Source organism: Mesocricetus auratus, unplaced genomic scaffold, assembly GCF_017639785.1.
Source record: "Mesocricetus auratus isolate SY011 unplaced genomic scaffold, BCM_Maur_2.0 Super-Scaffold_100011, whole genome shotgun sequence".
In the NCBI taxonomy this organism is placed as follows: Eukaryota; Metazoa; Chordata; class Mammalia; order Rodentia; family Cricetidae; genus Mesocricetus; species Mesocricetus auratus.
The window spans coordinates 33,723,443-33,748,847 of NW_024429195.1; the positions used below are offsets into that span (position 1 = coordinate 33,723,443).

At 45.3% G+C, this 25,405-nt stretch overlaps 1 protein-coding gene across 1 annotated transcript in view; it reads right to left on the bottom strand.

Moving 5' to 3' along the window:
* Slc7a14 (solute carrier family 7 member 14) overlaps positions 1-25,405 on the bottom strand; it is a 104,855-nt gene that overhangs the window by 23,100 nt on the left and 56,350 nt on the right. Inside the window, exons 3-4 of the mRNA XM_040754582.1 lie at positions 8,311-8,547; positions 5,601-5,818 (exon numbers count right to left, since the gene is read on the bottom strand). Coding sequence (XP_040610516.1) covers positions 5,601-5,818; positions 8,311-8,547 — 455 coding nt within the window. The remainder of the gene's footprint in view (positions 1-5,600; positions 5,819-8,310; positions 8,548-25,405) is intronic.

The following is a 25,405-nucleotide window of genomic DNA, read 5'->3' on the forward strand; positions in this document are numbered from 1 at the left end:
ATCACAGTAAAGTCATGCCTTAAGGCAGGTCTTATTTTTCTTTCTTTAACAAATTTCTTCTTCATATATATACACGTGTATGTGCATATATATAGTGCACATATGCACAAACGCATAAACATCACACACACACACTCACACACACACACACACACCTCTTGTAAATTTTCTGTGAACTGGCATAGCAGCCAGGTAGCCTGAGGCAAGTCTCCCTTAGAAGGTGAGAGGTGTGTGAGCTATGCTACACAAGGAGTACCAGGGAGCAGAGAAGGCTGACCTGAAAAGCAGAAGACCAGACGTGATGGAGGATCCCTTTCCTCCATCCCTTTGAAAGCACTGAGAAGACCAGCCATGCCATGGCTGAAATGAAATAAGCATTGTGTGCTCCAATGGGAACCACAGAGCCACGTATGCAGGTGTGACTAGGTCTGCTAGGAGTGTGGACTTTGTAAACCAGCAACAGACCTTGGTTGGTTGTGTCCTAATCTAGCTGTGGGACCTAAGATAAGTTTCTAATCTGTTGGAGATCATTTCTTCATCACCAAGATGGAGATAGTGATGATAGCTTGCTCAAGGTTGTTTCAAAGATTAAATGAGATAAATTATATTGCAGAGTATGATATGTGTTCAATAAGTATTAGCTTTATTATCATTACTATTATTACTACTGTAAATTTTTCTAGGGCAGATATAACCCAAGGGCGCAAAGCCCTCCTCCACTTAAAACATGACACATCTGTACTAAGCACTGCCATGTGCCAAGCACTGTGAGATTAGCCTTGTGGTGCTTGAAGGCCTGGGGATACCGAAGGACCACCAGTGTATTTTGGATTATAGTAATAAGTTGAATAATACTAATAAGCATCTACATTATTTGTAAAACACAAATGCTTCTATTTTCCAAATGAATGAAGGCAAAGATGACAATTACTGATGATGAGGCACTAGAAAATTAGCCATCATCAAGATGGGAAGAGGGAAATGCCCATGGAAAGAGGCTGAAGTTAAGTCTGAATCTGCATTTGTAGAATTACAAGGCAGTAATAGTTGGAGAAAGATCAGACCCATCAGAAACTGGGCATTTGAGAATCCTGCATTCAACAGGTACCAGAATTTAACACATGATGTGAGGGAAAATGAAACTAGTGAAGGGAATACAGGCAAGGATGAGGCGGGCTCTGGGCAGGACCAAAAGCTTCACACCACATGGAGGGCTCTTCCTTGCTTAGCACTGTTATGAGTGGCTTGCTACTTAGTGTGCAGGGTCCCTAAAAGCTATGCCCCTTTCCCTGGGCTTTGACGATGTTTGTCATGAATTAGGATGAGGTAGGCTTTCTGTATTGTTTTGAGAAGCTTCAGACGTTAGAAAATGACTAGACCCCTTTATCTAATTTACTGCCAGGGTGACAAGACAAAACGACAATGTTAATAGCATTTCATCAACCACCCTCATGCCCTAGCTCTATTAGCAGCCTGTCCATAGTGACAGTGGAATGTGTTAATAGGTTCCAACAAACGAATTCAGACAAGGAGACTATGGAAAATAATAGCTTTTCTTTGGAGGCCTTCAGAATTCCTTGCAAATTCTTACTATGGACTATTTTCCTGGGAGCTGTTTGTGCTGGTAAAATATCTTATTTGGTTAAAGAAAAACCATAAGATAGCATCAAGAACAAATAACATAAAGGGCACACACATCCAACAACGTCCAGGGACTGAGGAATTGCAGATGGCAGCAGGGGTTCAGCCGAGGGCCAGAGTCACTTGATATAGGGGAAAATGTTTGTTGTTCTTAAGCTCTTCAAGACCAAAGAAGCATTTGACCCAGAACCTTTAAGTGAGTAAACCATTCCTTAAGCTATTTTCTTTGGAAGGAGGTGGCTGGAAGAGGTTTGTGAGGGCCCCATTTCAGAGGACTGGGTGTTCATTAACCCTTTCATGGCACTTGTGAGTTGTGCCTAAACCTATGTGATGGTGTCTGTCCTTAAGGCACCCTGCCTCATTTCCTCATTTCCTCACAGCACACCCCAAGTTACTGGAGCTCTGCGTTAGTCCCCTAGTTAGCAGTGGGACTCAGGGGTTTCTTAAGCAGCACAGACATTCACGCGGCTGCCAAGCTAGAAGACATTTTTGCTGGCCTTTATTAGATGTGAGTAGGGATCCATTGACTACCGTGGTAGATGATCGAGTCATGAGAAGGTGCCGGGCTTTTGCAGTGTGTGATTTAAACTTACAGTGGCTTTGCTGGACAAGAAAAATGATTTAAAACCAAAGCTGAGAAAGAGAAAGGCCAGGTTGTTCACTAGGAGCACATGTACTGTGTGGAAATCTAAGGCCAGAGACTCAACTGCTCACACGCTGTCCATCATGATCAGATAATACTTTGCTGTCACAGCACAGGGACACACACTTGTTTCTTTCAGGGATAACAGATACGCATTTAAAATCCAAATTCCTAGTCAGGCTCTTCTCATGGCCAATGACAATTCTACTCAAGTTACTAGGTGAGTTCCATGGCCAGAGGTTTAAACAAAGTTGGGTGGTCTTAAGGGGTTTGAACCAGGGGATGGTGGAGTAAATATGGACTTCAGTTCACCTAAGACTGGGATTCAATTTCAACTAGATTGCTTGTTAGCACTGTCATCTTGATTAAAAACTTCAGCATCAAAGTGGAGGGCATTGCTGCTCCCAGGGTTCCTATGAAGAATAAATTAAACATCATTTGAAAGAGCTTGTTACAAAGAGAAGGCTAAACGTGAGGGAAGTCATTGTTCCTTTTCTTCTTTATACCTAAATCTGGACTTTCTTTTCTTTCTATAAAAGCAAGCAAAATCCAGGGTGCATAAACCGGAACCCCCAAAGCTAGTCTGATGACTCCTTCTTGACAGTGGCATCTTGATTGGGGAAGGGTGTAGAATCCCTGAGCCGGAAGATGATTCCCCAAAGAGGATGAAGACCCCAGAACAGAGCACCAGAGGGTCAAAAAGGCTAAAAGATGCATCCACTGTCTTCACAGCTAGGAAAGAGTGACTGCACAGAGGCCCCTCACTCCTGCCAGTCCTCACAGTGGGCTGAGACACAGTGTGTGTGATGCACATTCTGTCTGAGCAAAGACATGAACTTGTTATTTCTTAATGTTTCCTTCAGCTCCAAAGATCCAGTTCAGGGGCTGGAGAGACAGCTCTGCAGTTTAGATTAGCAATTGCTCTTCCATAGGACGGGGGTATGAGTCCCAGTACCCACATGGTGGTTAACAGCCATCTATGTCCAATTCCAGGAGATTTGCTCCCTCTTCTGGCCTCTGCAGGTACTGCAGGCACATGGTGCACAGACACACATGGAGACAAAACACCCATCCTTGCAAAAATGAAATTCCAATATTCTAATTCTTCATGAAAGTTTAAAGAAAATGTGTAAGATTAGTTACCTTATCATTGTTATTGTAATTTTATGTGCATGTGTGTTTACATCTGTAAAGGCATGCGTATGTATGTGTGCCTGCATGTATGGCCATAATATTGACGTCAAGAGTCTTCCTCTGTCACTATCCAACATATTCATTGAGGTAGAATCTGTCAGCCAAGCCAGCCATCTTGCCCTGGGATCCCCTGTTTTCTCCTTCCAATAGCTGGAATCACTTTTGGGCCACCATGCCTACCTGGTTGGCATTTATGTGGGTTACAGCATTCAAACTTTGGTTTTCATGAATGTTGCCTATGCAGCAAGTGATTTACCTAGTAAGCATTCTCTCCAGCCCTCATCATCATCATCATTTTAAGAATGCTTAGAGGGGAGAGGTCAGCACAGTATACACAGGGTACTAAAAAGAGAGGAAAGGGCCTGGGAACCACACAGCCCTGGCCAGGAACATCAGCCTTTGTCCTGACTAAGTGAAGTGAAATCAGTCCCTCAGAGCCTCGTGTTCTCCAAGTGTGTGGTGGGGTAAAACATCACCTGATTTAGAGTTTGGCTGTAAGAGCAGGACAGCGTTGATGGAGCAGGATCTAACATGGCAGGCAGGTGGGCGGGCGGGCGGGCAGGCGGGAGGGCAGGCGGGCCTCTCACAGTACTACACAAAGGCAGCTGAGCGGGCAGCCTTTTCTGCGAGCATTTGGTGCAAGTTTGTCTCCTCCCTTGATAATGAGAAGAGCTGAGAACACAGAAGGGAACTGTGTCCAGCATCTTCCAGTAAGCCCTCGACCCAGTCATCTCCCCCGCTGTTGAGAAAACCCTGAGAACGCTTCCATGAGTTACAATAAGAATGCAGTTGGGGTCTGGGAGACATTCCTTGTTTCCACTCTTAGAACTTGTTGTTTCTCCTTGATAGGAAAAGAACAATTTGTATCATAAGAAAATGTAGACCCGGGATCCAACAGTGCTTCTTTGTCCCCCTTTCTGGTTTCTACCAGTATTTATTCTTTTCCGAGAGGAGGGATGCGCCTTGTGGCTCTGCGAATGCCTGCAGATTAGTAGAAGACTCGCAAGTTTGGCTTAAGTGACTTGCTTATTTCTCTGCACCGAGTAGCATGGCGCAGCTTTTAGAATAAACAGAAGTTATTTTGAGTGTTCTCCAAGAGTGATTTCTGATCCCTGGACATCTTGGAGGAAAACCAGTCTAAGCAAAATCTACAAAATCAAGTTGAGCAGGGTCCTGCACTTATGTTCTACCCCAGAACGGGCGGCCCCGGCTCTCAGGGCCCCTGAATAGCCACTCACTTGTGACACGAGAGGGCAGGACTGGGGACTTCTGAGATCTGCCATCTGGAAAATTTCTGACTTATGCTTTACCGCCAAAAAAGTCTGGATTTGTTTTCCAATAAACACACAAAATAAGTATTTTCCAGCTACACTGTAGAAAAAAGTCAGGTAGGACTTAGAGTCACCCATTATATAAAGAACTTGTCACCCTGACTTACATTGTTACCGTCCCCAGGTCCTGCGGATGGAATATAAAGATGTCTTTTTTGCTGAGCTTGCCCTCCTGTTCCCACAGACTACACTAGCTAGACTGTGTGCCTCTCAGAGGGGAACTTAAAACCATCGCTCCACTGCTCTCAGACCCCAGAAGGACTCTCTTTCCAGGGTTAGATGTTGGAGTCTGACTATAAATGATTTTCCCTTTAATTTTACACTGAGGCAGAACTCAGCCCTTTGCCATTCATCCACCCATCCTGGCTACCTTTACCAATTTGTCTATTTCTGCGCATGGCTGCTGTCTTAGCAGTCTTTGCATCTAATATTCCTGGCTCTGGGTTCTGATTCTGCTACTGGCACAGTGCCAGAGAGCTGTTGGCCATCTCTGGGTGTGGATGCCTCCATTCTTCAGTTCCAGCTGTGAATATTTTCTGCCCAAGGTTATTGTGATGACGGGATGAGATAATGCATACAACTCTTAGCATGGAGATAGGCATGTTGCCAGGGCACCACCGCTAATCTGCTATCCGTGTACACTCTCCACACATGCCCGTGAAGCCAGCAAACAAGCTAAAAATTGAAAGGCTTCTTCTGAACATTCCCAACTGAAAGAAGATGGTTTCCTAAAATGCATCTTAGAGTATTCCTAGCATGGAAGGCACCTCAGCCTCTGGGAATGAACTCACCCCCGACCAGCCGTGGGGCAAGAACTGGCCCTCAGCCCAGTATTTGCCGTTGACGAAGAAGAAGCCCGCGATCATGATGAACGCCCACACTGCCAGGTTCAGTACATTGAGGACGTTGTTGAAGCCCACAGAGTTCTTCACCCCCAGAGCCACTATGATGGTTACAATGATAGCAATCACCAGAGCCAGAAGGTCTGGGTATGATTCCTCTCCTTTCCCTGCAGGAGGAAGACGTGGTTAGTATTGTCCAGAGAGAAGAAAGGGCCCCGGGACTCACTCTACCCCATTGCATCTGTGGTGCTATGACTCCTAGTGGTTAGTCTTTCAGAAAGAGCAGCAAAGGCTCTGTCTGTCTGTCTCTCTGTGTGTACACACACATGCCACTGTATGGTCCATAAATAGGTATAAGCGTGTATTTGCAAATGAGGAATTCTGGGGCACAGATGAGGTTATCTGATACCATAGATCAACATTTGGAACACATAATGAGGCAGTTACCAAGTACTGTGTCCGCACGGCCAGCACTTGCAAAGGCAAGAACACTTTGGGGCATTTGCAGCATGTATGTGGGTATAGCATAGTCTTTGGAAATTTCCTTACCTTCATTATTGCTAGCTTGTCATCTCATCTGCAAGATTTCTACCCAGTGTCACAGTCTTTATTATCAAGTATCAAAATGGGTACGTTTGAAAGCCATTTAAAGAGTTTTGCAGTGTGGGGTTACAGAGAGAAAATCCCCAGTGAACGGGTCCTGCTGGCATGGTCTGCCCATCAGTCAGTGGACGCCTGCCCTCTACGGAGAGAAAGAAGCATTGCCTGGCAGTCAGGGAGCCTGGATTCCAGCTGTACTTTTGCCAACAGCCCACAGAGTGGCCTTGGGCACATGGCCTCATCTTTCTGGAGTGAGTGAGATGGATGACTGATTTTAGGTCATTTCAGAATTTAAATGTTATAAAATCAGAATACAGCTGTGATGTTTATTCTTGTTATTGTGGCATTGGGATGACCAGTATTTTAAAAAGAGGAGTTGTTTTCATTATTTGCAATTGCTTCTCGGTGTGTGCCTGTGGATGAGTCTGTGTACATAGATGCAGGTTCCTGCAGAGGCCACAGGCCCTGGATGCCCTGCACCTGGAGTTATAGGGGTTTGTGAGCTACCTGACATGGATGCTGGGAACTAAGCTCAGGCCCTCAGGATAAACACAAGTGCTCTTAACCACTGAGCCATCATCCTTCAGCCCTGGTCAGCATATTGTCAAATATTTTCTGAGGTAAGCACAATGAAGTCAAACGCTTTGACATAGCCTCAGAATTATTTTTGGAGTCTTCCCCTCTCTCCCTCTTTCTTTCTCTCCTCCCCCTTTCCTCTCCCTTCCCCCTTTCTCTCTCTTCTTCCCCACCCCCACACCCTAGGGATTGCACTCAGGGTTTTAAATGAACCACATAAGCACTGAGCTGCTGAGCTCCACCCCTAGCTGTCTTGGGAAATTCTGAGGCAAGACTCCAAACTCTTCAACTATTACTGTGAATCCTGAGAATATGGAGGGATATGCCAGGCATTGGGATGGAGGGCTGGTGGCAAGTGACAGATGGCCTGTCTCTTGGCATTTGTCAGATGGCCCCTAACCCATTCCGCTCCTGCTCAGTAATAGTATGCCTCGTGGATCTCGGTTGGACTGGAATCCATTATATCCCTTAATTTTTTTTTTTATTTGGAGCAGGGCAGTAGTGGTGCATGCCTTTAATCCCAGTACAAAGGCAGATGGGTCTTTGTAAGTTTGAGGCCAGCCTGGTTTACAGAATGAGTTCCAGGGCTATCACATAAAGAAACCATGTCTTGAAAAATCAAAATTTTTTTGGATTTGTGAGAAATGGAAGAAACTTTACAATGAAATCACAGGTGAAGCTTCCCCAGTTCCTTTGGCTGCGTTAGTTTTATTTTCATATAGTTAGTGGCAGGACACATGTACAGCCTATGTTCTTTAATGTGTGCCATTACATTACACGTTATACATAGTCCATTCAGTGTCCTCCTTAGTCATCTTTTTAGTTGTCAGGAACATAATTTATATATCCATAATTTACATGGACACGTGTTCCATTGAAGAATTTTTAAATTATTATAATTGAGCACCTATAATCTAAAAATCCAAATTTGAGATGCTATGGAACCTTAAACCTTTTCAGTGGCTTCTACAACTCCCCAAGTGATAAGATTCATACACACAATGAAACTTTGTATAATATATTGAATAATATTATCTTCAGGCTATGTGTCGAAGAGGTATATGAAAAAAAACATTGAATTCTGTGTTAGACCTGGGTGTTGATGGCCAATCCTAGTATCTTGTTGTGTTTAGGTAAATATTCCAAAGTTTGAAAAACTGGTTCCAGGTATCTCAGATAAGGGGTGTGCATCCTTTAAAAAATAAGACTGGGATAATGTATTCATGAAAATTAAAATAATTCCTTAGAGTGAAGAATTGCCTTGTAAGAACAAAAAGAAGCATTTAAAATTCTTGACATATTTTTCCAAATTGGGATGTATGTGTGTGTGTTCTGGGGATACCAAACTCAGATTCTCAGCTTGACCAGCAAGTACTTAACCTACTGAGCCATCTTTCCAGCCTTGAAGTTGCATTCTTAAAGGGAAATCTATCCATCCCACTCATGACTTTGCATGTTAGGGGAGAGGTTAACAGAATCTCACCCAGGCCATTGAGGGTTCCCACTGTGTCCACCATCCAGCGGCTGATGGTGTGGTTTGCCAGGGAGTCAAACATGCTGCTCAGGGCACTGGCGCCTGCCGCCGTGCCAATCAGGTACTCCAGGATCAAGTTCCAGCCGATGAAAAATGCCACAAATTCCCCAACAGTGACATAGCTGTAGGTGTAGGCAGATCCTGTGGTCTTGGGGACTCGAACTCCAAACTCTGCATAGCACACACCTGCAAGGGACAAACACAACAGGCAGTGGGCTTCTGGGGATAAGCAAACGTCTTGGTGCTGAAAATCTTAAGAGGAGAGATTAGGAATCTCTGGGCTGTTAGCACCAACACTCAAAAGTTTATGTATAGCCACCCATCACTTAATGATGGAGGCATGTTCTACGAAATGTGTTATTAGGCGATTTGCTTGCTGCGTGAGTACTGTGATATGCTTGCACAAGGCTAGCTGAAATAACTTGCTACACACCTCGGTTATAAACCTATATATGGCACACAGATACACACATCTAAACAAATAAGTACTATATAGCTTACTACATCATGATGAACAAAACAGTGTGGGGCTGACCAAATGCAGAGGAAAATGCTAGACTGAAGAGACACCGTGAATATTGGCTGTGTGCACTGCTGGTGCAGTGTGGCATTCTGCTTTACTGCAAACGTTTCCTTTTATACGTAGGAGTAAACCTTAAAATACTGATAAGAAGTAGCTCATCATAAACCAAAAGCCAGTCACGGGGTCATCTATTAAACTTATCAAGTGTCATGATCTGTACTTAGCTGTAGGTGTTATACACTTACACTGCCAGCAGAGTAGTGGTTCTGTCGCTAGCTATACCAACACAAGCCAACAGACGCGGGAAGTAAAAGAGGGCAACAGGGGATGATGATGGTATCAACATACTGTGTATGTGTATAACACTGTCAAACATAAAAAAGTAAGAAGCAAAGACGTATTTTCTTTCTACATTCCATCAAAGAAAGCCACTGGGCGCACAAACACTTTCACAGGAGTTCTTTTACCCCGAAGGATTAAAAATGCTCGCCCTTTGTCCCTGAGTGCCAGTCATGCTACACAGTGGGATTCCCCACCAGCATGCGCTTAGCTTACTTTGACTGGTTTCCCAGTCTGCTTCCCAGCTAGCTCAGCACTTTCCCAAGAAACGTCTGACTTCCTAATTCTCCTACTTGGTGCAACATTCACAGCTGCCAGCGACTCAATCAGGTGCTGTAGCGTGCAATACGGAGACAGCCTGCAGGCAATGACGGTGTCCTGACCCTGAAACATCCGCTGACTTGGGAAAGACTTTAATGCAGAGCTGGTCCCATGTTGCTGGTGTTTATGTGATGCTCTTTGGTGCCCCAGAGAGGTGAGTGTGTGCTTAGGGAGTGTGGTCTTCATGGTGGGCAGGGCGGCTCTATCTGTGCTGGTGGGGGCTGGTGGCAAGGCTTCTTTTCATCTTAGTGGACTGGGAAGCAGAGTTCTGTGGGAAGCACATCCTCCCACAACACTGAAAGGTCTATCTGCCTCCAGTGACCTACCACCTCTGCCAGCCATGCCTGCCTTCCCAAAGGATCTACAGCCTTTCAAAAGGGCTCTGCCAGCTGGGGACCCAGAGTTTAAACACATGAATCTATAAGGAATGTTCAAACCATAACAGCTGTCAATTGCCCATCAGGGTTGTTGAGTTGTAGATGACTTGCCAAATATGAACTTACATGTTTACTTAATGATAATGCTGGGGCTGTAATCAGACTTTAACAACCAATCTTGATAGTTTTCCAATTCATTCACGGTGTTTACCCAAGTCACTAGGAAAGTGACATCTCTGCCTATCTGTGTTAGATTTGAGGTGAAAGGTGAACAAGGGAAATGCAGCCTCCTTGTGGTGACCTCTATAGTCTTTTGCACAGCTTCTTAAACCTACCCATAACCTATATGGGGTTGTGCTCTAGTTTCCTTTTTTGTTGCTGCAATGAAAACAACTTAGGAGAGGAATGGGTTTGGTTCACCTCACAGGTCACAGTCCATCACTGAGGGAAGTGAGGACAGGGACTCCAGGAAGAAACCATGGAGGAACGCTGCCTGCTATCCCACACATGCTTAGCTAGCTTCCTTATACAGTCAATGACTATATATAGCGAATGACACTTCACACAGTGGCCTAGGCCTTCCTACATCAGTAAACTGTCAAGACAATCCCCCATGACTTGCCCAATCTGATCTGGACAATTTCTCAGTTCAGATTCCCTTCTCAAGTGACTCTAGGCTGTGTCAAGTTGATAGTTAAAGCTAATTAGGACAGGTTGCACAATGGAATGAAAATTTGACATCAGTGGAAGTTTTCTGTATGTACAATGGTCCAAAATTAATTCAAGATCAAGTGTGCACTGAAGCCTAGACATGCTCACTTGGGTTGCACGGAACGACTTCACTGCAGCCTTGGTTCTGGGCACACAGCATGCATTGTACATTTACATGTGTGTAGATGGCACACAAAGCCAACTAACATGATCTAAAGCATCTGGGCTCAGCTTAGAGGCCATCATTTGCAATTGCACAGGCTAGCTTTATGCTAGCTTGACATTCAGTAGAGTCACTTGGGAAGAGTGGATGTCAAGGCAAGCCTATGGGGCATTTTCTTGATTGGCGATGGATGTGGAAGGGCTCAAATCACTGGAGGTGGTGTCACCCTGGGGCAGATGGTCCTGGGTTCTATAAGAAAGCAGGCAAGTTACAGCGTTTTATTATAGCAATAGAAACCCTAACTAAGACAGGTATGGACTGCATCATTTTTATTGTGCACATAAAATTTCCTGCTTTTGTAGAAACAATGTTAAAAATAAAAATGTAAAGTATTTTCCTACTACCATTTCTCAAGCATCTAAATATCAAATTAGTATAACCTTGGATTATGTAGTAGCATGTTTGATTTTTTAAAAAGATTTATTTATTTGTTACATATACAGTGTTCTGTCTACATGCCAGAAGAGGGCACCAGATTGAATTGTAGATGGTTGTGAGCCACCATGTAGTTGCTGGGAATTGAACTCAGGACCTCTGGAAGAGCAGTCAGTGCTCTTAACCTCTGAGCCATCTCTCTAGCCCCAGCATGTTTGACTTTACAAATGGCTTCTGGAATTATTAAATGAATTTTCACTGGAAATTATGACAGAATTTCTGAAATAACCTTAAACATTTGTGTGTGTGTGTGTGGGAGGGCAGGTATGCTACAGTGTGCACATATATGTATGTGTGTGTATGCATGTGTGCATGTGTGTGTGTGCATGTGCATGTGTGCATGTGTGTGTGTGTGTGTGTGTGTGTGTGTGTAGGCCAGAACACAATTTCCAGGAGTCAGTTCTCCTCTTCCTGATTTGGTTCCAGGAGACTGAACTCAGGTTGTGGGGCTTGGCAGCAAGTGCCTTTACTCACTGAGTCCTCTTGCTGGCCCATGAACACAACTGTTTATTGAAGAATTTCTAGCTCTTCAGGCTCCGGGCCTGCATGGGCTGATGGACGACTCAGTGATTCTTCACCTCTCCATCTAGTTCCTGCTTAAGGTTAATCATCCACCAGGCTCCAGCCACAGGAGGGAGTCCACCACTGGATCACACCAGTGTGATTTGCTGCTGAGCCCAGGCATGTTTTTGAGAATGTCCTTACCAAATACAGCATTTTGTGGGATGGATGTCACCTATCTTCTTAGTTTTCATGAAATATCTGTTTCTTTGGTACTTTTCCAGTGGGGCTGAGATACTGTATGTATCACCAGGTGGCTAGTCCTTTTGAAATGTAATTGGGACTGGGATATGAGGAGAAATTTCTGAACTTTAGAGGGAAATAGAGTGTGACTTCTGTTGGAAACATCTATTTTCTCCATGACACCTAATTCCAAATGCCACCTGATGAAGTGTCCCTATCACAGCTGTCTCCTTTGAGAAACAGGTTTCTGGATTCTGAGAAATACTTTCCGAGCCTCAAATTGCATGGGGCTAGTCCCAGTGAAGCCATCCTCATGCCCTCTTCCTGATGTTCTTGGGTAGCAAGGAGATTGTGGGCTTTCTTTTCAGGTGGGTGCATCAGGCTGCATCTCTCTTCCTCCTCACCACCACCATCTCTTACCTGGGCAGCCTTGCTCCCTCACCCTGTTGCCTGTCACAGAAACCCAGGCAATTCTTACAAATGTGTCTGGAAGAAAAGCAATTTGTCTGGGAATGCCTCTGTTCATGTTGGAGAAGAGACTTATGAGTTCTCTGCTAAATCAGTTCAGGGGCAGCCGGCACCATCAATCAGGGACACACTGACATAATCAGTTATTGAACCTGATAGTACTCCAATTAAAGATGGGCAGGTAACAGAGTCCCCCCAAAGTCTCACTCCCTAGACCATGGCACCAACATGTCTACATTTAAATAAGAAGCAATCTGTCTCCTTGACCCTCAAATCAGGTCAAGTTGAATAACTGGTTCACTAAGTGAATGTATAGCCTATCTGCCTACTCTTTTTTTCTTGAAATCTCCATCTATGAAAATATTCTGGAGATTACTGGAGGTACAGTTTCCATCATATGATGAGTTAGCTTGTGCTGTGGTAGTAATCACAGTGGATGCAGTGCTTACCTGGTTGTGTCTAATGGAAGGATGCTCAGAGGCTTAGCTGTTCCCTGAGCCAATCATCTGCCTCACGTTGGTTCTTTACAGAGCCGTGGCTTCCCCAACTGGAAAATGGCAATGGTGCCTGCTGTATAGGTGGCTTTGTGTCTTGGACGGACATATGTATGGTTCCCAGAATAAGGTGGGTACCCTTCCGGGCTTTCTGTTATTTACAGGTGAGGGCATGCCTTGGTCAGCAGCTCCTGGAGAGTTGGTGCGGGAGCACTTGCCTTAAGGAGGGTTAAGAGACTGCACACAAGTGTTCTTGGCTGACGGTGCCAGGACTTAGCACTGTCAGGGGCATTAGGGATCATTCTAGGCTCTAGACCAGGCTGTTTCTGCTCAATACACTTCTAAATCAGACCTGGATCTCTTTCCTCCTGGGATTTATGTCTTTAATGAAAAGGTTTTCTGCTCTGTGCCTTCCATGAGAAGCTGTGAGAGAAATCTACTTCTTGCTTATCTCTTTTTGTGAGATCTGTTCCTCCTTGCAAAGGTGACTCAACAACTGGGTTACAAAGGCCTTGGGCAGAAAGGACAAGGAGGAGTAGAGGTGGTGACAGCTGCTTATACTCTCCTCAAGTACTTTCCAGCACTCCTCTTGAGGAGCAGGAGGGGACCATTCCTCCCTCCCTCCCTTTCTCCTTTCCTTTAGATAGGGTCTCACTCTGTAGCCCCAGCTGTTCTGGAACTCACTGTGTAGACCAGGCTGCCCTTAGCTCAGAGAGACCTGCCTGCCCCTGCCTGTGGAGTGTCGGTGGCCCCATCCTGTACTTCAGTAAGTCTGAGGAGCAGGTGAGACCAGCACTCTGGGAAGAGGTTCCTTCCCAGAGATGTCTAGGGAGAACAGCCCACGGCCAAACTTTCAACTTGCATCATCCCCGAGTCCCTTGGCTTTTCAACTTCCTTCAAATTGGGACGGCATGCAGGGAGGGCTGCACAGGCAGAGCCTCTGGGGCCTTGTGAGAAGATTGTGTGGATGTGAGGATTTGCTGCATACCCTGCTTCCGTTTACCCTGGCCACCTCCCTTACCTAACTTCTCCCTTCTTCCCTGTCCGTAAAAAGACCTGTGTATTTTTATGTTGTGCGGGTGTGTGGATGTGTACGTGCCTGCATGAGCTTATGTGCACATCTGTACAGGTGCCCAGGGAAGCCCGAAGAGGCTTCCGATCCCCTGGGACTGGACACAGAGTTGTGAGTCACGTGATGCAGGGGCTGGGAGCCAAACCTAGGTCTTCTGCAAGAGCAGGTGAGCAGCTTCATGGCTGCGCCAGGTGTCCAGGCCCTCCTTCCCTGTTCATACTCCTCTGAGCTTCAGGAAGTACAAGTACAAATTCTGTGTTTTCAAGTGGGAGTGTTGCCATCTGCTCATCTATGGGACTGGAGGAGTGGAGCCCCTTGTGAACAGCGGCCACAGGGGGTTCTGGCACAGGTGACAGACACAGGTCGGGTTTCTCTTTCCAAAAGTCCAACCTATAGGAATCACATAGATTGTTTTCGACTAGGCTGCCCCTGCTAAAGGCCACAGTGGTGGCACATTTTACCTGACTTTTGAATGAAGGAATGACAGAGAGGGAAAGAGTGATTCCCTTGGACATACTGGTGGCATTTGAAAACGGGGTTTACTTCCCTAAGCGAGACATCAAGAGTGCGCTTGGTTACATTCATAGTATTCAGCTGCATGAACGTTGGTGATTAAGATGTCATTGGCAACGGTTTCAAAGGAGCAGGTATTCCGTATCCACATACAATAGAAATTTGTTATGTTGTTTATTTTCTTTAAGTCTAAGGGGCTGAGCAGTGGAGGTGGGTCTACTAGTATAGTGCTTGCCTATACTAACAGTTCCACACACACACACACACACACACACACACACACACACTCTATTGGACATAGTGGTATGTACTTAGAGTCCATTACTGGGAAGGTGGAGACAAGAGGGTTCCTGAAACTCACTGGTCAGCCAGTCTTGCTCCGTGAGTTCCATATCAGTGAGAGACCCTATCTCAAAAAAGAAAAAAACAGTAGATGGAGTCTACAGAATGCTACTGGAGTTGAGTTGTCCTTTGACCTCTCTGTATGCACAGATGTGCACTTGCACACACACATACATACCTACACACATGCTCCCACAGACATAAAATAAGAAATTATAAGCTGGGGCCATTTAAAATCAACATCTCAAGATATATGAATATAGTCAATGTTTTCGGTGAATGTATTCTAAAACAGAAAGAGGGAATAGCTCTAAGGACAGATATGCTTGCTCATGAATGCAAACAGGTTCCCTGCATTGCAGCACAACTGACACCTTGAGAGAAACCCTTGGAACCCAGCACACAGGCAGCAATGCCTGGCAAAACAGGAACAAAGACAGACCTAATCCACCTGCCCAAACAGGGTGTGGCTGGGGAAGTCCCTACATGTACTAACCTTGCTTCTTGGCTTCAGCAGTTCTGTTTCTTGCTAATTGCTTTGCTAACTGAAGTGTGCTAACCCAGGATATGGGTTTTGGGCTATAAGCCCCAGGGCTGCATGATTTGGGTGAGCTCTGCATTTGCTGTCCAGCCGTAAAGGCTTTCTTTGTGATTTTAATAGTCCGTGTGTCCTCTGAAGGAGTTCCCTTACAATATATACATATATGTAAGTGTTTACGCTATGAATTTATGTTAGTTACTTCGGAAGGGACCTTTGGCCAGATCTGTGCAGGTGGCCAGTGGTGAGCGTATCACAAAACGTCTGTGATGCGCAGTAGGCAGTCAGTGTTCTCCACACAGCACGGTCGAGGCTGTGACCAGGAAGAAAGCAGATGGAGGTATAGTTAGTTTCCTGCCATTTCTTCTTCTTCACGTCAATGCCACCGTCTCCTTTGTGGCATTTGTCTGCATTAGTACCCAGAAGCTGCCATCTCCACGCCCTAGGCGGCCTTTCATGGGTCTTGCGAGTAGAGCGTCCTATTCTCTACGTCTTGCAAGCACACACGTCCTATTTGCTGCTATGGAAATCTGTCCTTCCTTTCCATTTACTGCTCTACATTCGTTCCTGTTACTTCCTTAATTCATTTCCACCCAGGTGTAGTCATTTCACAAAGCTCTGCCCACCGCTCCTTTTTCTTTTGCTTTGGTGTTCTCATTCCCTGCAGAATGCAAATAGAATGTGCTGGGAGCTCTCTGATTCCCCTGGATGGTTGTGATCACTTAGGGTCATGCCCTGGGGACAAGGGATAGAAAGATGGGCCGATGTTATAAGCTGATAGACTGGCACCATCGAAGCTGTGGAGCTTCTGTGGTCAGCTGGTTAGATCCAGGCGACAAAGTTTTGGCCACCGGCATCAACTCTTAATCGTTGGCTTCCATTCTCAGGTGTTTATCCCATGGCCATTTGGTAGTGCCATGCCTTGCCGATCTGTGTGCTTGGATATCACTTTGTACGGGACCCAGTTCATTTTCCCTTTTAGAAGGGGCCTGTCCTTGTAAAAAAGATAATTCCTCTGGGTTAGACACCTTCAAGGATAAAGGCATATTCCTTTTGTGTTGGGTCTACCTTTAGACACATACCCAGGAAGCCTTCTTCTTGAGTCTTTTCGCTAGGGGTAGACTGGGGGCTTCAGATTTGGAATCCTGTCCAGCTCTTCTGCATTAAGAAGGGCCCTCACACCATCAGGTTAGGGTGGTAATAACAATAATAAAGGTGACTATTGCTGGTCATACTTCTGTGTGTGGTTTACACATGTAGTCATAATCCTCAAAATGGTTATGTTACGGCAGCCTTTAGTGTATTCATTAAGATCTAGATGGGCTACTAGAACTTGCCATCTTTGCCACATCACAAATTTGTGTGACTGTGGGAAGGAAGGTAGAGGTGATGAACCTGGGGCCATTTCCTAGATTTCCCCAAGGCTGAGGGATTAGTACTCTGGCACACCTGTAACTTTCCATCTGTTTGGGATGTTCTCAGTTAAACACAACTGGAAGTTACGTCAGGAGTAAGCTGCAGAGCAGGGCTTGTATCAAGAAGGCTCAAATGCAACAACTAATTACACCCGGCCTCCAGATGCTATGAAATAGATAGGGCTGGGAATTTGCTGGGGGGAGACGAGGGGCTCTTCACTCTCCCTCATTCTACTTCATCCTAACTCCTGCTATACATGGTTTCATTCAAGCTCTTCTTTTTATGGACGGGGTGTGTGGGTGGGGAACAGAGATTGAGAGTTGGGTGACGTCCAGGGACCCTGAGCTGCTGAGGGGCAGAGCTGAATGAGGTTTCTTGTGTTCTGACTTCTGGCCCAGGCCTGGATGGCTTTGGCAGTGTCTAGAATTGCTTCACAGGTGACCATCCTGCTTCTTTGCATAGGTGTCAAGCCCTCGGCCTCAGAGTTCATTCCCACATTCAGCAGCAGCTCCCACCATGCTGAGCCCAGAGTGAGTGGTCTGCCTGCCCTATTGCCACTGTACTGCCCTCTCTACTAGGGGCTGTAGAAGATGCAAAAGAAGCCCAAGTGTTCCTGGATTTTCACCATCAGCAGCTTCAGAAATGTGCACATTTCTATTGAGGTGCACATACCTTCTCTGAATCAGTAACTGACATCCGTCTCCAAGGCTGTCAATCAAGCCCTGTGCAAGCAGAGGTCACGACCTTCACAGTACCTTTCTTTCTGCTGCTGACAGGTGACAGAAGACATTTCCATGACCCAATTTAACAGAAGTTTTGACCCACAAAACTTCCCTCCTAGTCAATAGCATAGGGAGAGCTGTGTGCTGTGTTCAGAGCTCAGGGTACGAAGACTTCCGTGCCTGCTAGGTTTGTGATTTGGGAGTGTGAGTCTTGTTCAAGACGCTTGCAGAGAATGGGTTCAGGAGCCAAGAGGATCAAAGCAGCCCTATCTAAGTCCCCTGGCATCTCCAGGAGGACTCAGTGTTGTTGTCTGTATAATGAGTATTACAATGGTGTTTATCCAGTGGAGTTTATAAACATTGTCTTTTGTGTGTGCCCACATGTGTGTGGAGGTCAGAGGTCAATTCTCTACCTCCAGAAGGGAGGGAACTCAGGTCATCAGGCTTGAGAGCAAGTGCTTTTTGTCCTGACCCATCTCAGCAGTGTGGGTTTTTCCTTTTTCTTTTGGACTGTGTCATTGCCGCACAACTGACGCCAGACATATTAAAAGTCTCCAAGAGTTTAGTTACCATGATGACCATAAACAGGAACCACTAATACATCTGGTGGGAGGGTGCACTGTGTCTGTTGTGCAACATTTTTGTTCAATAAGCGTAACAGCTATAATGAAGGCTGACATTAGCATTTTTTTTTTACCAAGTTTCAGCTCCCAGAGACTCACAGATACTGGACTGGCTGCTACCATCATTAAGATTTCAGACAGCTGTGCGTTTGCACACTACCTGGAGAGCTGGTCACACCTAGGTCTGGAGCAGGTATGCGTTTGCTTGTTGGGGAAGTCCTGTTATTTGCCTGTTATTTGTCAATAAAGTACTGTTGAGCCTATAGGAATCTAGATAGGTGGGGCTAGGAGTCCAGGAGGATTCTGGGAAGGAGAAACACAAGAGAGTCGAGATGTAACCGCCATTGGGGTAGGAAGCTCGGAAACCTCTCTGGTAAGAGACATACTTAGATTAACAATTATGGGGTAAATACTTAAGTCAGAGCTAGCCAGTAAGAAAAAAGCAAGGCCAACAGCTTCATAATGAATATAGCCTCTTGTGTGTTTATTTGGGACTGATGCGGATCTGGAACCAGGCGGGCGAGAAGGCTCCTCTCAAGGAAAGCTTCTCTTAACATTTGCTCATGCATTTCCTTACCACTCTCTTGGAAGCCTACCGTTCCCATCCTGGTGTGGTGAAGAGAAACTGCCAGAGGTATTGTAGGAAACGGACAAATGCCAGACCATGGAGTAGATGTGATTGATCTGAGATCATGGAAAAGGAGCCACTGAGCACCAGTCCTCCTGGTTCACCCCACGTCTGTTTTTCACTGGGGCAGTGAAAATGGTTTGTTGTGCCAACAGATGAAATGGGAACTCATCAGAATCTGTATGTATGCATCCATATCTCAGTCTATACTTTGACTCTCTAACCTTGGCCATGATACTGCAGCCTACAGTGACTAGGAGACAATGTCCAAGCTTGGGGAAAGAATGGCTTTGGGAGCAGACCAGCAAGACTGAAAAGGTAGACACTCAATAGGGCTCTCCATACTATCTGTGTTTCCCCGGGAGTCCCATCACTATGGGAACACCTGATGACAGGTTGGAGGTATTGAAACTCTTAAGCATGGTGGAGGCATACCTTACACACCACTATGCAGGTATGTCCAGTCTTTGACATTGTATCACGATGTTGTCGTGTCTGAAGTTCATGCTTAAGAATTGCACAATTAGCTGGGTGGTGGCGCACACCTTTAATCCCAGCACTTGAGAACAAGGGGCAGGCAGATCTCTGTGAATTCGAGGCCAGCCTGGCCTACAAAGCGAGTCCTAGGACAGGCTCCAAAAACTACACAGAAAAATCCTGTCTCAAAAAACAAAAAAACAAACAAAAATTGCACAATTGATTTACAAAAAATTGCAAAAATATCTCATTTTCTGTTTTGTGTTGGTCCACATTCAATATTACACTCACTCATACATGACTGTGTGCTATAGTGAAGACATGTCTGCCCAGGACTATTGCTAAGCCACATGCTAAAATGCTAAGAAAAATGTATTCAATGTCCTGGGCTTTAAAAAACATCTGTCTCTGTCTGTCTGTCTCTCTTGGCACATGAGTGTGCCATGGTGCCCGTATGGATGTCAGAGGACAACTTGTAGGAGTTCATTCTTTCTTTCTACCACATAGATTCCAGGGATGAATTTCAGGTCATCAAGCTCAGTGGCACTATCTGCCTATTGAACCATCTCGATGGCTTCTAATTGTCTTTTTGTAATGATCAATGGGAACTGGTAACAATTCATCAGTCCATTGAAAGTTTCTGGCTTCAAGGATCCTAAGGAAGAGCTTTGGGTCTTTGGTCTCTGGTTTGAGTTTGGTTCTCACTAAAGGGCTGCAGACTTACAGGACGTTCTTTCTGACTATGGTGGCATTGGGCTCTCCCAGAGCAGGATGAAGCCAGCCTCCTGCAGGGAGGTGAGGATGGAGGGATACTGTGCCCACACAAGAGCTCAGCGCCCACAGGGATTCTTATGTGGACCTCCTTGTTAGTTTTCCATCTTAATCCTCATGTTCTGTTAACAGAACTATGTTGTCAAACTCATTGTTATAAAGTGATTTCAAAATATTTTCATCAATTCCATGTCTTTTCTTGGATTGAGGGCTTGTCCTCCTCTTCCTCACTGCCCTTCACCCACCCAAACCCTCTCTGTTCTAAGCTTCGTTTTGACTCTCACTGTCAGAGCCCGAGCTCCACAGTCTCTTGTCTGTCTCACTCATTATGTGCACATCTGGTGTTCTACCTTCATTCTGTCTCCACTGTGTGACTAAGATGTGTATCTGCTTGTGTCATTGAAATACTCCATCCATGCCTACAGAGTGACCTCTAACCTTATCAACTTGGCAAGTGTTAGGGATTGACTGACAGAGCTTCTCCTTAGCCCTGTGAGTTCAGTTTTAATCACATTAAAAGAGAACTAAACATAAACATGGGGGGAAGCAAACCCATCAAGCTTTACACTCCTCCCCCTCTCAGGCTCATGGGCGTCTCTTGGGACTTTGAATGGCCAGTCACTGTGGCATAATAACTTGGCTTTGTTTCATCTGCAGCCAAGTAAAATTAGAAACTGTACAAGCCTCCACCTACTCTCCACAGAGCTATAGGTAAGAACCAGGAAGATAAATGATATTCTTTATCAAAAACATAACATAAAAGAGGTTTTGGAGGCTTGGCAGTCACAGGGCATGTGGAGTTATTAAAGAGCAGATAAGGCCTTTGGACAAAAGAGGAGAGGTTGCGTAGCAGCTGCTTCCTCTGATAAAATGCCCACCACCTGGGACAGGCCAGAGGGCCATGACCACGCCAGAGTGGAGCTGGGGAAGTTACTGGCCCTGTGGGTCATGGTAAGCTGGAGAGAAAGTAGCGTTAGAGTCCCGTTTGTTTCATGTTCCACAAAGGCTGTGTAGCATAGGGAATAGAGCTACGAGGCTAAGAAAATTTCCCAGGAGCCTGCTGGTCATACAGAAATCCTTTTAGCATGCCCCCTCTCCGTGTGGATCCTGGCTGTGGCATGTGGGCTCCACTTCCTCTTGCACAGCAATCCCCAACCCTGGCTATGTGTTAGAAACCTAGGGGATTGTAAGGAAACACCAACTCCAGGGCACCCCATCCAGGCCCAGCTGAATTAGAATTTCAAGGGCATGTACTTTGGAACCAGTATTTTAAAATATAAATAGGCAGAAATTAAAGAAGAGCTACAAACTAGGAGAAAACATTTACAAAGCTACATATTCAAAGCCAGGTATGACAGCTTGTGCCTTTAACACCAACACTTGGATTGGCAAAGGCAGGTGGACCTCTATGAGTCTGAGGCCTGTCTAGTCTACATAATGATTTCCAGGTCTGTCAAGGTTATATAATGAGACCCTGTCTCAATAAAACAAAACTACATATTTAATGAAATATCTGTATCTAGAATTTCTAGGAAAAAATTTGAGACAAGGCCTCATGTATCCTAGGTTGGCCTTCACCAAGATGTGATGTAGTTGGAAGAGTACCAACTAGAGCCAGAGCTGAACTCTTGAACCTCCAAAACTGCATATATAGCTAATATATATTACACATTTTAGTTCTCTCTCTCTCTCTCTCTCTCTCTCTCTCTATATATATATATATATATATATATATATATATATATGTTGGATTCCAGTTCTTAGTTAAAGTAATAGAAATAGAATAATACACCTAGCTTGCAAGGATACAGTGAACCAAACAATACTATATTTTACAGCAGGAACCTAAAATAGAGTTTGACACAAAACAACTTACTTAGGGCTGTGTGCTAGGCATTGTACCAGGTACTTGGTAGGAATCTCATTTCGATCTCACAACAACTTTACAATAAAGATTTTTTTAAATTTTCAAAATGGGGAAACTGAGGCTTAGAGAAGATCCAGTGCTTGCCTTAAGTTTCACAGCTCCTTAGCAGTTAACCGGGTTCCAAGTCTAACCTCAGCCTGACAGATTCAGATTCTGTATTTCACACATTTCCCTCTCTGATGTCACTTCCTGCCTTTAGCCTCACGTTGTTAGCGTTTTTTATTCCAGCATTTTCCAGACTTCACTGAAATCTGCAGTTTCTGCGGATCTTATTTTTCCTCTTCTATTTATCTTTACTGATTTTCGTTAGCATACAAAACAATGGGCTTTACTGTGACATTTCACTTGAGAACATCTTTGAACTCTGTGCACATTCACCCTCCTGATCCAGCCAGTCGCCATGGGCACCATCATGCTCCTGGGTTCCTGTCTTCAGCCTCCCTGGTGTTCAGAGCAATTTGTTTCTCCTTTGCAAGCTCCCTTTTCCTCTCTGCTTGGGACAAGCTACATGCTGTTAATTCTAGCATCCTCTTTACTCCATTCTCATCACCAGGCAGTAACTATTGCTGGAGACAAGCACACAGTGGTAGAGTCAGGTTTCAATGAAGGCCAGAAGCAGAAGGGAAACCAGTGTTGCCAGGTGTGGAGATGGAGAGGAATTGGGTTATTGCTATGGAGCAGTGGGAAGGTTGCTTAGGTTCTAAGTGATGTGGGGAAGACAGAGGCAGGAAAATGAGGCTGTGGGGACGGGCATTTCTGATCAAAGAGCACAGCGGTGCAAGACCTGGCTGCAGAAATCCTCTGTAAATTGGAGAATATCGACACAAGTTATTTTGGTTTTGTCTCTGGCTGAGGCTCTGAAGGATCCTGGCTAGCCTCAGCAGGCAGATGAGTCAGTCAGAGAGCGTGGAGAGATGCTATGGATGGGGCCATCTGGAGAGAGGGGGAGAGGCAGGTGTTTCTTTTCTGGCGCCTGGTGCGGTGGTGAAGATGAGGTGCCGAGTGGCATCTGGGTCTGCGGTGGAGCCAGGCCAGGCATAGGCTGGGAAATGCTAAACAACCAATTCCATGACAAACAACAGCAGCAAAAATGCAGTCCCAGCCGGGCGGTGCTGGCACAAGCCTTTAATCCCAGCACTTGGGAGGCAGAGGCAGGTGGGTCTCTGAGTTCGAGACCAGCCTAGTGTACAAGAGCTAGCTCCAGGACAGCCTCCAAAGCCACAGAGAAGCCTTGGAACCCCTTGCCCCCCCAAAAAATACAGTCTCAGCACAGCTGATTTCAGGTCTGCAGTGTGGTGTCGCTGGCTGTAAAGCTGTAAAGTGTATGACCTGTCAGGGCTGCAAAGAGCTGGTGGGCATTGGCTCCAGCATTACACTGGCTGGGTGAGTTCTGAGCTCTCCATCCTAGTGATGAAGAAGTAGATATTATACAGTGCTGTGAGCACTGAGGTGGGGGGTGGGCTCCCAGGATGCAATTGTATGTGAGGAATGATTTGCATACAGGAGTCATCTCAGCCTGGGGACTGTACCCAACTAGAATGGGGTCTGGGGAAAGCTGTGCAGTACTCATTAACTGTCAGGGACCTTAGGTGTCTGTCCTGTGCCCCTGTGTCACTTGGGAAAAGAGACTTACCGAAGGATTGCCTACATTGGGTTGGTTTGTGGGCATGTGCACGAGAGACTGCCTTTAGGTTATTTGATGTGGGAAGACCCAGCCCACTGTGGGTGTGCACCATACCCTTGATGGTGTCCTGAACTGTTGAAGACTAGAGAAGAAAAGTGGAGCTGAGCACTGCCAAGCAGGCAAGTGATCACGGATGCATTTTCCCTTTCTTGCTCCTGTCCATGGCCAGCTGTTTCAAGATTCTGTTGCCATGACTTCACCCACAGTGATGGACCGTGCCCTGGAACTGTGAACTGAAGCAACCCTTTTGCTACCTTAAGTTGCTTCTGGCTAGGGTATTTTATTACAGCAATATCATTGAAACTAAGACAGCCTCCTAGCAAGATGCCTGCCCCTTGTTCTGCTATCTCTAATCAGTTATGTAATGATATTCTTTCTAGAAGTAAACCTGTGATGAATCATTTTTGTCAATACAATTAGGGAAGAATTGAAGTCACATCACTTGTTTCAAGCAGGCAGGTAATTCATTCATGTGAACAATGCATTCATCTTAAAGGGACAGAAGTCCTTTAATCTGCATAAATCCAGTTTGTTAGAGTTTTTGTGCAGAAGAAAGGGGTGATTCCAGGGAAGGGAATGGGTAGAATTGACGGTGAGGCTTGACCCCAGTGGATCATTACTAAATGAAAAGCGTCAGGTAATAGCCAGTATACTTTTGAGTTTGCTGTTTGTAATCTGTCTTGCTCCTTTGTGGATGGAGACTAAATATTAATATTTAATAGGGATGAACGGTACTGTGGGACTTTTCATGCGATGCTGCACACAAGTTACAGAGCTCCTGTCGTGCATTGGAACTGCTGTGCCTGAAAGAGTTGAAGAGCCCAAATGCTCACCGCCAGTACATCAACCAACACACACAACCAGTCGCCCCATGCCCAGCAAAATCTCCTGTTTTATGCCGCGGCCTCCAAGATGGTCTCCTTTTCCTTTCCTTTTTTCTTGTCTTCTTCTTTTTTTAAAGTTGTCTATTGACCTGCTTGTGGAAGATTCTATGGCCTGAAGCTCTAGAGAAATGAAAGGCAATAGGAGAGCCATTCCACAAATCACCACCATGTAGGTCTTGGCATCCTGCTTTTGAATTAGTTGTGTGACCCTAGTTGACCAAGGGAGAGAGGGCTGCTGATCTCCCTGTAGGGGTTGGGGCTGCTTATTGAGGCAGAAAGTGTTGTATATCTCCAGTAGCACTAGACTCCCTTGTAGGGAACCTACTTAAGACTCTTGTTACACTAACATTTTCTTCCTACAGGTTCCCATGAGATTGCCGTCGTCCCATTTTATCAGAAAGTAATTTTGAGAATACTATGCCCCTTTTCCCTACTGTTGATATTACAGGATAGTTTACACCTGTTAGTGTTAGTTTTCGATTATTTTAGGGTTGGGATTGGAAGGAGGTGTTCAGACTTGGGCATCCCTTTCAGATAAGTTTAGGATTTAGATGGGATGGATATGCTTAGTTTAGAATATAAGTAGATTATAACTTGCTTATCGCCTTCTATGTATATGTTTGGGTTTTGTATCAAGTTTAAATTGTAGGGGTGAGCCCACAATATTGTTCACGCTCAAAGGGGCGTGGGCAGGGGATGGGTACAGGTGATAAAAGGAAAGCAAAAGTAAAAACACTTTCTCTTGGAAGCTAGCCACGTTCCCAGATCTCCTATTCCTGCTTATCTTGTAAGTATACTTAGTAAGCATATCA